Here is a 16,629-nt window from a genome sequence, read left to right on the forward strand (position 1 = left end):
ACACGATTCGTGGATGGGTGGAGGTGTGAGTAAAGACGAAAGAATGACGTGAACATGAAGCTGTTATGAAGATGACAATCAAAAGGTAAAGAACGAGGCTAGGGGGCATGCTTTTTAAACAACACACACATGTGCATGCTTGCGTGAGCGTGCGTGCACACACACACACAAGGAAGGGGGTGGGTGTATGCCTTGGGAGGGTCATTCTAGAGGGGGTAGCTCCTCAGGAGGGCAAGCACCTAGACCACTTAGGGTAGGTTCAGAGGGGGGCCACATTCTGTAGGGAGGATTGCAATTTGCCGCCGCTGTGCGAATGCAGGCGGAGCAGACTTCTTCTCTTGTCATTTACTGTGCCCATCACAACTTGCCTTGGAAGGTCATTGCCTGTTTTCCAACCTGCCAAAGTTTCTAATGTGGTTGGCCAATTCTTGACGTGTGCTTGGGGAGGGGGGGGGTTTGTGGAAGCAATTGTTCATCGGATATGTCTTTCGTCGAATGGACATGTGCCATCTCATGAACACTGCTTTGGTGAGGATGGAGTGGGGTGGATCTGAGCGGAGCCGTGAGCGAGGGCGAAGTGGGGGAGGAGGACGAGGGTGATGATGGAGAGCTAAGTTTGAGATAGATTGAGAGATGAGAGCTATTGAAATGGAGGTGTGTAAGAAAAAGGTAAGGTAAGGTAAATGGATGAGAGTTTCAACATCTCTATAATTTCATGAAGCTTAAGAAAGAAGAAAGAAGAAAGAAGCTCACAAAGAAGAACAAAAGGCTTGTGATGTTTTGAAAAGGCTGGTTCCCTTCTAAGGACACACACTATCTTGCCTCATCTTCTTCTTCATCTCCTTCCTCCAAAACTCTCTGTTTTTTAAGCTTTGCTTTCTGCTCTTTTTTGCTCTGCTCTTTTCTGTTTGAAGCTCCATAGCTTTCACCTTCCTTGAAGCTCCATAGCTTTCACCTTCCTGCTTCCTCTCCCCCCTGTCCTTCCCTCTTTCTTCTTCCCTTCTCTCCTCCTCCCTTTGCTCCATCGCATCCTTTCATGTAACCCCCCCTCATGCGCCGTCCCCCGACGGTGCATTTCCTTTCCCTTCTCCCCTCCCGGATTCCAGTCAACCAAGACGACGCTTTTCTAGCCCCCCCAAAGTTCGGATTTTGTTGCTTTGCAGACTTCACCAGTTCGACCTTCGTTCCTTAGCGCGAGATCTCGTGGTTTTGGAGCTCAGTTAAACAGCGAGTCGCTTCCTGCCGTTGGGTTCCAGATCGACGGAATGCTATGGGAATCTGCTACGGTAAGCACGCACCAGCGGAGGAAGCCAAGCCAAATGCGTGCGACGACGAGCCAGCGGAAACTGTCGTCGTCGTGAATGGCGACGTAACAGCAGTTCCCGCTGTCCCCCCAAAGTCTCCGTATCCGGCATCCCCTTTCCGAGCTTCCCCTTTTCGTTCGCCCTTTCGATCTTCCACTCCTAGTCGTGCTTCTCCTGCGAATGGCACTCCAGGAAGGTTTTTCAAAAGACCATTTCCTCCTCCTTCTCCTGCCAAACACATACAAGCTGCGCTTGCCAAACGACTGGGCACAGCAAAACCGAAGGAAGGACCCATTGCCGAGGGGCAGGAGCTCGAGAAGCCGCTGGATAAGAGTTTCGGGTATGCGAAGAACTTCAATGTTAAGTACGAGCTCGGTCAGGAAATTGGGCGCGGGCACTTCGGTCACACATGCTTCGCGAAGATAAAGAAGGGGGACTTGAAAGGGCAGTCTATCGCGGTGAAGGTCATCTCAAAAGCGAAGGTGGCTTGCCGGGCCCTTAGATCTCCCAGATTCTTTAGACATAGAAGTTTGAGAAAAGTTTACTCTCAAGGTTTCATTTGGAGAGGAGTTCAGAGTCGATCCAGAGTAGGTCTTCAGGAAGTAATGCGGCAATTCTAGGATCTATAACTGAAGCAGTAAAGTTGTTTTTCCAGATGACAACAGCTATAGCGATCGAGGACGTAAGGAGAGAGGTTAAGATATTGCGAGCACTGACTGGGCACCATAATCTAGTCAGGTTCTATGACGCATGCGAGGACAACGCAAATGTGTACATAGTGATGGAGTAAGTTTTTCACCTAATGCTCTCATATGGTTCGGTTTTAGAAATTGAAGTCTCGAATTTAAGGCTCCAGTCTTCTGTATGCTGAGTGGATTCCATGTTGCTCGACGTTGCTTTATCCATACAAAATCCTACCATGGTTGTTTTACTTCGGAAGAGTTCCGTCAAGTATCCTGCACTTTCTTTCCCTAGCTTCTCGGAGCGTTGCTTGCAAGCGTTGGTGTTTTCATGACGCTTAGAGTTTAGTTTCTTACCTTCCTACCTATTCTGATTGGGCACTGTAATAGATACTGTACTTGTACCCTCAACTTTTGCAAATTTGGTGACTCGGTTGTAATCAATGTATTTTAACTGATTGCAGGTTGTGTGAAGGAGGTGAGCTGCTAGATCGGATACTTTCAAGGTGCGTTTCAGAAATTATGCCTGGTGTGCAGTGTCTCTGGTTATATATGACATTTCAATGTACGGGAAAGGTTTAGATGCTTCCACCCATTCTTAAATGGAGATGCTGCAAACCGTTCTCTCGTCCCTCCCTTTTCTCTTCCTCCCCCTGTTAAGTCTGAACTGCCCCTGATGTTGATCTTGGACAGAGGTGGAAAGTATTCCGAAGAAGATGCAAAAGTTGTGGTCGTACAGATTCTGAACATAGTGGCTTTTTGTCATCTTCAAGGGGTTGTTCATCGTGATTTGAAACCGGAGGTATTATTCCAAACACTGTAGGGTGCTTACCAATGTTGCGCCTGGTGTATTGGCATTTATCTCATGAGATGTAATTTTACCTAGCAGTGATTGGTGTTGTGCTTTGAGCTCGATTGGTACTGAATTCGTAACAAAGAGAGTTGATTTCAATTCATTGAACCAAGGGTGGGCCCTTTCCTGTATGCTGGGAAGAGCAGCTCTTGCGCATGAATTTGTATTTAAATATTGGTGCGTTTGGAGTGATTTGTGTTGTTTTTGATGCTTCAATTCTATTTGAACTGAATGTCTAAAGCTCACCCCACTTGCTTGTATGGTAAATAACATAAAAGGAAAGTCGATTCTCTTGATCTCCTTAGATGGAAAAGTGAAATGAGACTCATGGTACACAACTCTTGAAAGTTTGTCCAAACTACGTGAATATCTGAATGTAATGCATTGTTGGGTACCGCTTCTATGCACTTCAGGGTAGAACTTTTTGTTTAAGAAAGGCTAAATGTGAGTGCATGGTCTAAGATAGCAATTCTTCCTCAGTTCCAGCTATCATCATGAGTGACTTTACTCTTTATTTCAGGATGATGAGCCTTGTGATATAAAAAATCTCAGTGTATGACAATGACATCATGGTTGTTAAGACACTCGTGTCTTATGATAAGACACTTAAGACACGTGTCTTATCTTAAGACACCTTTAGACACTCTAGTGTTTTTTTTTTTTTTTTGGTGGGTGGGGAGTAATAACACACATTGAGTTTGGCTTAGCCATGCTATCATTGATGGTGACTTTGGATCTAGCAGTGGCAGTGACCTCATAGATTCAGATTAGGAATCATCTTTAGAGATCTGAGTCTTGAGAGATGAAAGCTTTCTTTCAATTATATGTATCGAGATGCAGTTTTCATTCATGTCACATGTGATAAGATTCAATTGTCAGTTTAAACCTTTTAGTACGCAAAACTTGCGAGCTCTTCAGTCGTGAGTCTTAACTTTAACTTTTAAGTCTTGAGTGACGAGTCTTGACTCTTAACTACATTGTACAAGTGCATTGTTTCTTCTTGCATTATTTAAGTGTAGCTTATTGTACTTCTAGAATCTAGCAGCTAGCTATGCTAGCAAGTCGTACATTTGTATACTTATACATATATTAATTAAATATTTATTATTATAGGCGTGTCTTACGTGTCTTATCTTTAAGACACTTTAGACACTCGTCTGAAGCGTGTCTAACGTGTCGTGTCTTAACGTGTCTCACAACCATGGTGTATGTGTGGATGCACATATCTGTATATGTCTGAGAACATATGTTTCCATAGTAATCTGCACCCAATGTGTAGAACGCAGGTGGAACGCTGTAGAAAGCTTTACAATAGCTCTTTTTGTTTTGCCTGAGCTTAGGCATACTCCAGTGGTTCGTTGAGTGATCCTACGCTGTTAAGCTGATGTTTTTGGTGGCTGCCTGGTGGGTTGGTTTTCTTGCAGAATTTCTTATTTACAACGAAGGATGACAATGCGCAGTTGAAGGCCATTGATTTTGGATTGTCAGATTTTGTTAGACCAGGTGAATTGAGGTGTATGGAGACATTTTCAAAACAACTGATTGAATATGAAGATTTATCTCTGGAGTGCTAATCGAATATGGACTCCTTTATGGGGATAACTTCAATTTGAAAATGCAGTAGGCTGCAGATGGAGGTTGATTAATTGGAGCGAGAGTTACAGATATAGTGTCTTCTCGTTTTTCATGATCTTGAGCAAATCTGACATGGGTGATAAATATTTGGCAGATGAGAGGTTGAATGATATTGTTGGAAGTGCTTATTATGTTGCACCAGAAGTGCTTCATCGATCGTACAGTATAGAAGCTGATGTTTGGAGCATTGGTGTCATAACATACATTTTACTTTGTGGAAGTCGACCATTCTGGGCTCGCACAGAATCTGGCATATTTAGATCTGTGCTGAAATCTGAACCTAGTTTTGAAGAGGCACCATGGCCCTCTGTCTCAGTAGAGGCAAAGGATTTTGTGAAGCGGCTTTTGAACAAAGATCGACATAAAAGGATGACAGCTGCTCAGGCACTAAGTAAGCATGTGTTTAATTGTCTTGGAACAGACGTACAGATTTCATTGCATATCACTGTAGCTGACGTTTATGTAACTTCTGGTGGCAGCACATCCTTGGATACGCGGAGAGCAGAAAATTCCCCTTGATATATTGGTTTACAGATTGGTCAAATCTTACCTCAGGTCTTCATTTGTAAGGCGAGCAGCATTGAAGGTGAGCCTGCTGCATGGATTCAGTTTCTGCTGATGAATATTTTGTGTGATCCACACTCACAATGTGCAATTCCATAGGCTAATGCATGGGGCTAACTGCATTAGTAGAATGTTGCAACATTTGCTTTTGATTTTCTTCATGCAATTGAACTGTCCATCTTGACCGAGCAAGATGGGCCTGGTGCTCGTTGGACCAGCAAAAGCACTGTCTATCTTTGATATGTTTGGGATGATACCTTTTCCCAAGTATCTCAGCTTTTGGAGAGCGTGCTTTATAGATGGAAAATTTGTTTTTCTACAACTGTGTATTGCTTTTATTCGTTTGTGCCGAGAGTTATGGAGAGATATAGAGGTACAACATTCCATTCTCACACATTATAGTCACTTTGCAATGCCTCCGCTTCTCCCCTTAACACCCTCTTCTGTGCACTTCCCTACTCCTTTCACTCCCTTCTCTCTTCTACCCTTCTACACAAATTCAAACCCCCATTCAGTACCATTAAAAACCAGAAACACTCTATTTATATACATTTTCTGCGGTTCACAAAAAAAGAAAAAAACAGAATTCCTTGTTGACTTTCACCAGAAGGGCATCAAGTACCATCAAAGCCGAGAAACACTATTTATATGCATTTTTACTGCTCACACAATCTGTATACACAACCCAAACGTACAGAATTCCTTGTTGACTTTCATAAGAGAAGGGCAGACTCGACCATGAGGAAAACTAAGTTCCTGCAATGGAAGGAGTTTACCTCAAATGTAACTTTGTAGGTCTTGTTAAGCCAGAGTACTCCAGAGTACGATCGCTAACCTACTAAGTCAACATTTAAACTTGTCTAGATTTGGAGAAGTACTATGTATGTTGCAATTGATAAAAAAGATAGCACATTTTTTCCTTGATGGCGAACTTGTTGAATGCTTTGTAATGTATCCCAAATTGTAGACTCATAAACTGGGGTGACCAACAAAAGTGTGATATGGGACTGTTGCTTGCAAACCCACCTTTTAACATGTAATCCTGAGACAACTGTTTCAATGGAGCATCAGCTGTCAGCCAGTTCAATCTAATAGTCCTAGCAAGTTGAAGAAAAGTCACCAAATAACGGGCAATGAGTTGTGAGAACAACCATTTGTTTATCGATCTGGTTATCGGGTATATCCATCGAAACATAGAATGCTTATTGCCAATGAAGTTCCTAGGGGTTGTGGCTCGGTCATGTATGTCGTATTGAACTTTGTGAACAGACTGCTCTTTTCATGCAACCAGTTGCCTGTGTATCTGTGCTACTGGGTTCCATAGTAGAGTTCTGTGTAGTTCTTTTAGGGCAGTCTATCCATCTATGATAAATGATTGCTGGAATGGATGGTGCAAAGCCCTTTTGAAGAAGAAGATCCATGTCGTTTAGATAAAAGCCAGGGCACACCCAAAATTTAATGTGAGTCCACAGCGACTCTCACACAAAAACCGTAGCAGACAAGGTTTTTGCTTCGCATGTTCTAATAGAGAAAGGGCCAGCATTGGTCCTTAGGTTCTGCCTGCAGCGTCAATTGAAGGCATATGCAGCCTTCTTATTGTATGCCCGCAAGCCTTGCAGGGTTTTGATAACCAGCTGCTCTGAGGCTCTCCAAAATGACACTTCGAATTTCAGGATGAAAGAGTACCACTCTTGCTTCAAGGTCACATTACTACGCTGTTAATTTACACATGTACACAGAAGTTGGTTTGTTATTTGCAACCAGCCACAGTCCACAAAGCATGTGTGGACTAGCTCTAAATTGGGTGCTCATTGCGACGTTCGATAGTGTCTTTTGTTATTGGATTGAATATGGTTTTTGATGGTGGAAGGAGCGTGAATGTTTCAATTTGTTTGATTATCAAAATGTCATTTCGATTGGCAACCATCCCTACCTAGATGAGCAAGTTATGTTAGCTGGATTTATGGCTAAAAACCAGTCATCTGATCAGCGAATTGGCTACCATCAATTTTGGTTGAGAGATTGGATCTCAAGCCCTTGGTCCACTTCGGGATCTGAATTCGACCTGAAGGCGTGCAACCTATCCTCATCTGAATTTCAGAAGTGTGAAACAAGAGCGGTAGTGTCATTATGTTGAGGTCATTTTTTTCAAGGCCACATAGCTTGGAATTCCATCAAGCTCAAGCTTGCATCAACGTACTGGGAGACGTAAGCAAATATGGAGCATTAGAAATTTGCATTTGCATGGATAAACTGCATAGCATACGCGATTGCATGCTCGAAGAATCCTGTTAGTTATACCTTTCTGTCTTTTATCTGTCTCTGTCACCAGAGGAATGCATTTTCTTTCAATAATCAGTGAGTTAATGCAATTTGGGAGGTCTACCGTATCAAAGGACCATGTTCATTGCAGAGAGCCACTGGTCGAAGATTCAATGGTTCGTTGATGAGGGTAGATGTAGCCGGTTAGATTTTGATGCTTGCAAAAGACTATACAGAACATAGGGTTTCTGGTTTTCTACCTTAATTACTGAATTTTGATTTTGGGAGAGGTGTGTTGTTTTTGCACACTGAGGTGGCTCTAGACCTATATCTCACAATTGTCAGAAAGGTTTCGATGCTGTCTTGTATTAGCTGGATCTACTGCTGCAAGTCTGGAGCAGGTAGCATTAAAGTCTGCATCACCTGTGTATGGGCAATTCTGACACTGTGCTGCAGGTTCTTGCGGTGAGGATATGCATTTGTGCAACATGGAAAAGGTGCAGAATAGCTTTGCTCTACAATGTGCATCATGGTGTCTGAAATTTCTCATCCTATATGGAGGAAAGGAAGGAGGAGGTGATGTAGTCGCCGAGAATTGTAGGGAATAAAATAGGTGTCCCAGCCTGTGATCTTGACTCAGGGTTTGCAGAATAGCTGATAGTAGTTGTTATTATATGATGTTACGTTTAGTTACCATTAGTTGAATCTAGTCTTACTTTGTGTGTGTCTTCCAACTTTGTACAATCTTATTTATAAATTTGTTATTAATTACTATTCTCATTTACTCATAATTTTGTCTAAAGACAACTACAAATGCCCCTTCTTCCTTTATTTTTTCACTTGTTCTATTAAAATGTACAATCTGTAAGATTGAATATATTCTAGTCTTGTGAAGGTATATATATGATATTTTTAAAGGAATGTCATTACATGCTGAAGAGATTTCAAATTTGTATAAATGGATGCTCAAGTATGTGTGGGTGTGTGGATGTGTATGTGTGAGAGCATATTTTTTATACTATGGTCTACACCCACTGTTGGGTGCTGATGACGTCAGTGGGAATGTCATAGTAGCTAGTCCCTGCTATGCGTGATGGAGTTTATGGTTTTCGATCTTATGAGTGACTATCGTGAGATTGAAACTGCCCTATGTTGTGTTTTTAGAGGATGAGTTTGGGAATGTTCTTGGATTCATCTAGGTACATGCTGAAGAGATTTTAAATTTTACACACAGGCTTATATTTTGTATAGTACACTTGAATGCATTCAAAGACAACGACATTTTATTCCATAGTCTTAACCCCTCTAGATATTTGAGCGTTTAGAGTTGTGTACCATACATGTATCAAATTAAACTCCTGCAACCTTTGGAATCTTTGGTCCTGAGCTAACACATTTTCTGTTGAAACTCTTTAGTAACCAGTCAACAGCCAGGCATAGTATTTTTTTTGCAGCTCCTTTATATCTTCAGATTTCTGTTTTTATGCTATTTTCTGGCGACATAGTTATGCTGGTGGTTTCCATATTTTGCTATAATTATGCAGCTTGGATTTTATGCTGCAGTTACTTATCAGCCATAAAGTTAATTTTTTGATGTGCTCCTGCAAACAGACTAGGGATATCCCCCACCCCTTGTTTTCCACTTTTGAACATGCTTTGACAATTTCAGTATCTTTTGCAGGCATTGTCAAAGACGCTGTCGGAAGATGATTTATTTTACCTGCGAGCTCAGTTCATGCTCTTAGAGCCCAATAAAAGTGGTCGAATTTCATTGGAGAACTTTAGATCTGTGAGTTTGAAACCTTGTTCTTCCACAAAGCTTTAAAATACGTTGAGGGTGCTTAGAAGTGCGATATTGGTTTTGCTATAATTATGATTGCGTCCTTGTTAATCAGGCCTGTGGAGTTTCATTCCTGAAGTTGAAATAGGTTTTGCACCCTAGCACACAACTGATTTGGTCAAGGTTGCTTGTTGCTGGAGCAGGCACTGACAAGAAATGCAACTGAGGCAATGAAGGAGTCACGAATGTCCGATATGGTTACGGCTGTATGTCATCTCTCTCTCTCTCTCTCTCTCTCTCTCTCTCTCTCTCTCTCTCAGAGCAACTCTTTGGAGCTTGTAGATATATGGTAAAGGTGTGATTGCATCATTGGGTTTTCAAAATAATGTTTATTTGCACATTATGTGAACAGATTGATGCACTTCAGTTCAAGAAGATGGATTTTCAAGAGTTCTGTGCTGCAGCAACAAGTGTTCCACAACTTGAAGGGCTTGAAAGGTGGGAGCAGCAGGCTCGTGCTGCCTATCAGCTCTTTGAAAAAGAAGGCAACCGGGTTGTGATGATTGAAGATCTTGCTCGGGTAGGTAGCTCTCTGTAGTTCTTGGGGTTTCATGTTTTTGCTAGTGGATTTCCAATGATATGTCCATTTGCAAATATATATTAGGAGTTGACTTGGATTATTGATGTGTCCTCTTAATATCTCTTGTTGAATCGTACTCTTTTTTTGAATAGGAACTGGGCATCCCTCCTACAGTCCCTGCTCATGTTGTTCTACATGACTGGGTTAGACACAGTGATGGAAAGCTGAGCTTCTTTGGGTTCACAAACTTATTACGGGGGATGCCACCTCGCTCCAGCGCTAAAGCTCGCTAATGGATTTGGACTTTATTTATGCTCACCCATGTAAAGCAGAGCCATTATATGGTGATGTTTTTGCACCAAAATCAGCTGAAATGGGGCTTGTTCTACAGATGGATTTCGTACACTTAGCTGAATTGAGGAGCTAAGTGGGAGTTCTGCACCGGAATCTCTCACTGTCTGGGGAACCAAAAGATTCCACTGGTTGGTTCTTAAAGACAGCATATAGTGCACAAAATAATGCATAAGAATGTTGTTCAATACATGCCAAAATCTGTAGTCTCAAAAGTGTGTCATTTACTCTCACTTGCAGATAACCAATGACGCTTGAATGCCCAATTCATTATTGTTGCCAGTGACGGAAGGTTGTCTGAGGCATTCCTTTTCCTGCACTGCCTTTCAAAGGCATCTTAGTGTTGCACTGGGCTCTACATCTTGCTGTCAAGATAGCTCGTGCAGAAATGTTGTCTGCTCACAGAAAGCCTTTGAAGGTGATAGTTTCTTATGGGAATGCCATTAGACTTGAGAGATCCCACCATTATAGGAGGTTATTTGATTTTGGTTGCTGATTACCTGCCCAGCAGTTAGCTGAGTAGGCTGTTCTGTATCACTGTTCGAACAGCACTCATATTTATCGGATATGTCCTATGTTTCCCTTGGCGAAGGCTTTTGTAATGATGTTTACCAAGCATTTGAAGTTGGCTTAATTTGATCATATGTGGTTTGTACTCCCAAATGAATTCGCAAGGTTCAATTACAGTATTGCGCCCTCAGAACTATGTTGAGGGGTACAACTAGCAAGGACTTAAAAGATGGAACTCTCTTATTATATCCTGCTATGTTAAGGGTTCCAACTAGCAAGGACTTAAAACATGAAACTCTCTTATTGTGTCCTATTAAGTGTGCCGATGAAGCACTGCCTAAAAACCATTGCCATAGTATATTCCCTTTCAAGCACGTTATCCCATTTAAATATAGAATTCATCCACTCCTGGCTTTCAGTCCTTGGCTTTCTCTGTTCCTAGTTCTTCCATGGCACCTGGTCAATATAAATTGGCTCATTTTGAAACTCATTTGCATTTCAATTTTGTCATCTCAATACACAGCATGCTGAAGCATTCCTCGTGTCTTGTTCTATGTTATGATGAGAATCTTGATTATATGTGAAAAGCAGACAACATATGAACTGGCACACATTGAGCATCTGCTCGAAAAAACTCTTCAGCTTGAATTTGGAATATTGAAACTGCTAGGAACCCTATTGTTATGCTGGAAATGAAACATGCCTTGTGTCCAAGGACTCTTTGTAAAGCAGTAGTTCATTTAAAGGTATGTGCCTTTGGAAAAATTGAAGTGATTGCTTTTTAAAGTTTTCAGAGAGGTTGAAAGCTGTGCATTGATTGTCTCTCAATCATCAGCTCCTTATTTTTTATGTAAAAGGATCCATTGAATGGATGTAGTTCAAGCTTCCTAATAATTTTGATGTGTTAGCTCCACAATGTGGGGATTTTATCTAAACCGAGGCAAATACTACACCCTTGCGAGGTTAAGTGCCTCACAAATCTTCCAGTTGACATATTGTGGGCTATATTGCTGTATTTTTAGAGGGTCATTGTGACTTCTCCTTTCTGTGATGGTTTCCCGTTCACCTCCTTTACAGTGACTCCTTAACACAGTGCTTCACTCTTGGAAGCGCTTTGAATAGTGAATCAATTTTTGACTCGTTGGGACTTCAGGCAATTGTGACATGGCAATGAACACTTTTGTTCCCTGCTCCTTGAGCTGATGCTTGTGTGCTGTGTGTGTTATGGGATGCCAGAGAGTTAGGTTTTCTTTGATCTTGTCTTTGGCGGAGGACCCGCTGCCTGAAAACTTCATTTTGGAAATCAAATTATTCTGCATGACCCATGGTTTAAGTTGATGAAATATATAAGTCTATCTTAATTGATGCAAATTGCACATGCTTTTCATGTATTTGTGACAAGTGTGTAACGTGAATGATTTTCATGCTCTAAAATCAATATCATGAGTCCCTAAGTAGGTGGCTATGCTGTTAAGCGGAACACATAGCAAGACAACTTGCTAGAGGAACAATGTAACCATTTCCCACACTAGAGGAGCTGGAACTCATATGGTAGACATTGTCATGATGTGATAATATGTGATTCATGTTCACTATAGTGATAGTGAACATGAATCACATATTATCACATCATGACCACTATAGTGAACATGAATCACATATTATCACATCATGACAATGTCTACCATACCAGCTCCTTATATATATATATGGTAGACATTGTCATGATGTATATATGTATATATATATATATATATAAGGAATTGATATGGTAGACATTGTCATGATGACCACTATAGTGAACATGAATCACATATTATCACATCATGACAATGTTTGATATGGTAGACATTGTCATGATGTGATAATATGTGATTCATGTTCACTATAGTGGTCATCATGACAATGTCTACCATATCAGTTCCTTATATATATATATATATATATATATATACATCATGACAATGTCTACCATATATATATATATAAGGAGCTGGTCTACCATATAAGGAACTGATATGGTAGACATTGTCATGATGTGATAATATGTGATTCATGTTCACTATAGTGGTCATCATGATTGTCTACCATATCAGTTCCTTATATATATATATATATATATACATCATGACAATGTCTACCATATATATATATAAGGAGTTGGTATGGTAGACATTGTCATGATGTATATATATATATATATATATAAGGAGCTGGTATGGTAGACATTGTCATGATGTGATAATATTTGATTCATGTAAAGAAATTTTTGCATATTGGTGACTCACTAATCGAAGGTGTGGTTTTGTTTCAGGAGATAGAGGATAATGCAAGACGCAAACCAACAAGAATCTTAGACCGAGGAACAATGCAAATATGAAATCGGAAGATACCCACTGTGTTGGTTGCATGGCATGGTCAGCCTTTATCGGAAGCTACCTGGGAATCCGTATACCAGTTACGGAGAGTGTTCCCAGATTTCATCATCGAGGACGTTAATGCTTGAAGAGGGAAGGAATGTTATGCTCTAGCCGAGATAGCATGACCTCGGAAAGATCGGTGGGCATTTTCTCTTAGATGACCAACTTTTGTAATAATTAATGTGCGTAAATGAAATGGTCTAAAGAAGTAACTGCCAAGGTCCTAGGTGAGGGTGAAATGGCATTGATTAGGTGGTTCTAAGTGCTAAGACCTAGGTGCACCTAAATGTGCAATAATACCAAGGGGCAAATGGTCTTAATGTGCCCCAAGAGAGGGGTAAATGGTGCATCAAGTGAAAGGCTAAAATGAGGAGATGTGGCAAGGGGGAACCATCTAGGGAGTTGAGGGTCTCGTGGATATGCATGAGGAAAACAAGAAAGACGTATCTATTGGAAAATGCGATCCAGGAGAGTATGGCTAGGTGGAACAATTGTGATGCCATCGCCCGTGATCTGACTGTGAGTTAGATATGAGATTGTATCAATTGGTATATATATAAGGAACTGATATATATATATATATATATATAAGGAACTGATGTATATATATATAAGGAACTGATATGACAGACATTGTCATGATGTGATAATATGTGATAGAGGTGGAACTGATATGGTAGACATTGTCATATTAGTGAGGGTGAACATAAATCACATATTATCACATCATGACAATGTTTACCATATCAGTTCCACCTCCTCTATCACATATTATATATGGTAGATATATAATATGTGACAATATGTGATTCATGTGATAATATGGTAGATATATATACCATATCAGTTCCTTATATATATATATATATATATATATATATATATTATAATCTTTCGTTTCATCATGCAAAATAATTTGATTTCATGATCCCTTGCTTAAACAAGCAATACAAGTGAGGGTGAACAGATATATATATATTCAAGTGAGGGTGAATTGATATATGATATATATATCAGTTCACCCTCACTTGTATTGCTTGTTTAAGCAAGGGCTCATGAAATCAAATTATTTTGCGTGATGAAACGGAAGATTATATATATATATCCAGAGAAAAGAACTTCTATTGATGCTTGTAAAAAACGATCATATAAGTTGGCAAATACCATTAAGGTGCCAACCATGAAAATCAACGAAAAATTAAATATTGGTTGTCAGAAAGATACTCTTGTTGCCAGAGATCCTAGCTCATTGCCTAGGGATTCTCAGTAATAGGGGCTAACATCCAGGGTGGCAAACTATACAACCATCTGATCCCTCTCGGGATGATGTAGAAAACACTTGTAGGCCAAGCCTTGTAGAAATGTTCCCTCGTGTGATGGTAGCTCGAGAACCTGGAGAGCCTCACTCCAAATGGCGTGAAGCGGGAAGATGATGTCTTGCCAGATGGCTACCAAGGTGGCCGACTGGTGGAACATGGTGTTGGTCCATAACCCAGTTGCAGCGAGCAACCTAGATGTTCCATGTTGTAATGTTGGCTACTGTCTCCCACACGTCCTCCGACGAAGGAAGAGATCGATGACTAGTGGGAGGGGTCGCCTCATGAAACTCAATGTTGTGAATGCATAGGCCTTGTATCCTCTATGCTAGAGAGACCATGTCAATGGAAAAGGCATGGCCACCCTCTGACAACCAAGCAGCCATGCCCCATGTGAAGTCCCTTTGCGTGTCCTGAAGCCTCGCCACGATCCGAAGCGCTACTCGCCATATCCTCTGTGCTGTTGGGAAGCTCCAAAGGCAGTGGTTCAGTACTCAACAAATTGATGCTAGTACTCTTGGGTGGAGTGGCCGAAGTTGGCGGTCTCCTCAGGGGGCAATCCTTGAATAAATGCTCTACTACGCAACCAGCACACAAGAGCATAGGACCTGTTGTGGGCGGAACCATCGGGGTAAGATCCCTATAGGATAGTCCTTTAGAAAATGGGGCCCTTGGCATTTAAAGCATAACACAGGAGGGTTCTTTGAGCCCTGGGGGATCGTCTCCAAAGTCCCAATCGTGCATCTATGGCAGTTGCAATCCACCCGCATCTGCTCCAACCAAGGGCCAACATGAAGACCTCCATATGCTATCATCTAGAAAAAGGAGAGTGTGGTCTACACTAACTATATCTTGACTAAGCCTTGATCAAGATCTAATGTGGCTAAGCTACATAAAGCAAAGATAGCCATTCACCTACTCTAGGTTGTTAGAGCTAGGGTTAACCTTAATCAGATATTAACAAAACTAGATCACAAGTGAGCCTTAATAAGGGTTGAGGTGATGTGGCACCCAAATTTGATTAACTTGCAAAGAGTACTCATAGATTAAATGGACACTATTAATAGATTATGGGAAGAATTGCAAGATTTCTAGGGGGAAAACTCATGTAATTTGATAGACTATGTCACTCATAAGATTTTACAATGTAACACTTGCATTAATTTTTATTAGTTATTGATAATTCTCCGACTTTAAATTTTTGACTCCTTTCAAGCATTGTCCATGTATCTCCGTAAAACAAGAATCTTTCCAAACAGTTAGATTCAAGGTCTTTGTGCTCCTCGAGAGGTGAGATCCAGGTTCTAGACATGCCTCTAGTCCAATCTCCGACCGCGGAAGATCTAAAATCACCCCTCAATGAACCCATTCTACAGGAGGCATATCTGGCCCACTCCAAACATAGTTTTGTCCTAGATTGAACAAGGATTTTGAGGACATCAAAAGAAACGTCTTTCCATGTTAAAGTCGTTACCCAAGACAGTCCAAGCATTAGATGGCAACACTCTTTTAAGTAGTGTGGACCTATTTAAGCTTTTTTCTTATGAAATTTAAATGCAATCTTCACAATAGGTTTCATCTACCAAAGGAAATGTTTCTAAAGATAGTTTTAATAGATGAAGCAATATTATTTTTACAAAATATATCAAAATACAACAATCATACAATTTCAAGCCCCACTTGTGATCCAAAGACAAATTCAACAAGTGTGAGAGAAGAAATTGCAAGAGAATTGTTAGAGAAGAGATTTGCAGATAAAAAATAGATTCAATAATTAAAAGAGAATAAATTAAATGGCATAAGAAGATGCCTATCATCAAATTAAGTTGAATGTTTGAGATATCTTTTCTTACACAAAGGATGTTGTGAAAATTTTAAAAGAATCATATGATGAGGAAGACCTTTGAGTCGTAATTTTTATGCAAATACCAACACACTTTCTCGCCATTAGGCCACCCCCACCATTTACCAAGTGACGATCTTCATTTTTTCTCAATCTGAGGGCCCTTTCTGACCTATGTTTTTTGCCCATGGAGAAAGGAGAGGTTATCATTAAACTTTTCTTTCACAAGCTACCCATGCAGAGTAGAGAGGTTATCTCACAAGATGATTACCCACCCTTACACTACCATCCAAATGAAGATAAGAGAACATACAAATCTTAATGGATAAGGGTTGTCCCTTCCATCCACACATCCATAAAAGAATTGCAATTGTAAAACACAACACTATATGTTGGACTACATTTGAAACTTCCAGCCATTGTATGCACTATGCCTCCCTATATACCAAATTTCTCCCTCGAGGATGTGATAATATTATCTTGCCATTAAAGACTAATCTCTTTCAATTACCTCTTCTTTGTTTTTGAAGT

The 16,629-nt window shown here is 40.6% G+C and overlaps 1 protein-coding gene across 1 annotated transcript; it reads left to right on the forward strand.

The window, feature by feature from the left end:
• The first annotated feature begins 763 nt into the window (after positions 1 to 763).
• LOC147900489 (CDPK-related kinase 5-like) lies at positions 764 to 10,806 on the forward strand. The gene is made up of 11 exons (XM_087376914.1): positions 764 to 1,786; positions 1,960 to 2,090; positions 2,449 to 2,490; positions 2,678 to 2,786; positions 4,262 to 4,340; positions 4,567 to 4,863; positions 4,952 to 5,058; positions 8,980 to 9,087; positions 9,282 to 9,344; positions 9,491 to 9,658; positions 9,811 to 10,806. Exons 1-11 carry the CDS (start codon positions 1,271 to 1,273, stop codon positions 9,949 to 9,951), a joined length of 1,761 nt encoding a protein of 586 aa, XP_087233040.1. The 5' UTR covers positions 764 to 1,270; the 3' UTR covers positions 9,952 to 10,806.
• Positions 10,807 to 16,629: the final 5,823 nt, after the last annotated feature.

Source organism: Dipteris shenzhenensis, chromosome 7 (assembly GCF_047967505.1).
Source record: "Dipteris shenzhenensis isolate YYH24624 ecotype China chromosome 7, Dip_SZ_1.0, whole genome shotgun sequence".
In the NCBI taxonomy this organism is placed as follows: domain Eukaryota; kingdom Viridiplantae; phylum Streptophyta; class Polypodiopsida; order Gleicheniales; family Dipteridaceae; genus Dipteris; species Dipteris shenzhenensis.

What these genes read in the sequence shown, in the direction of transcription:
- LOC147900489 (XM_087376914.1), top strand. Translation starts at nt 1,271, where the DNA reads ATGGGAATCTGCTACGGTAAGCACGCACCAGCGGAGGAAGCCAAGCCA. An exon ending in GTCAGATTTTGTTAGACCAG is followed by an intron (nt 4,341 to 4,566) that starts GTGAATTGAGGT and finishes AATATTTGGCAG; the next exon opens with ATGAGAGGTTGAATGATATT. An exon ending in TGATTGAAGATCTTGCTCGG is followed by an intron (nt 9,659 to 9,810) that starts GTAGGTAGCTCT and finishes TTTTTTGAATAG; the next exon opens with GAACTGGGCATCCCTCCTAC.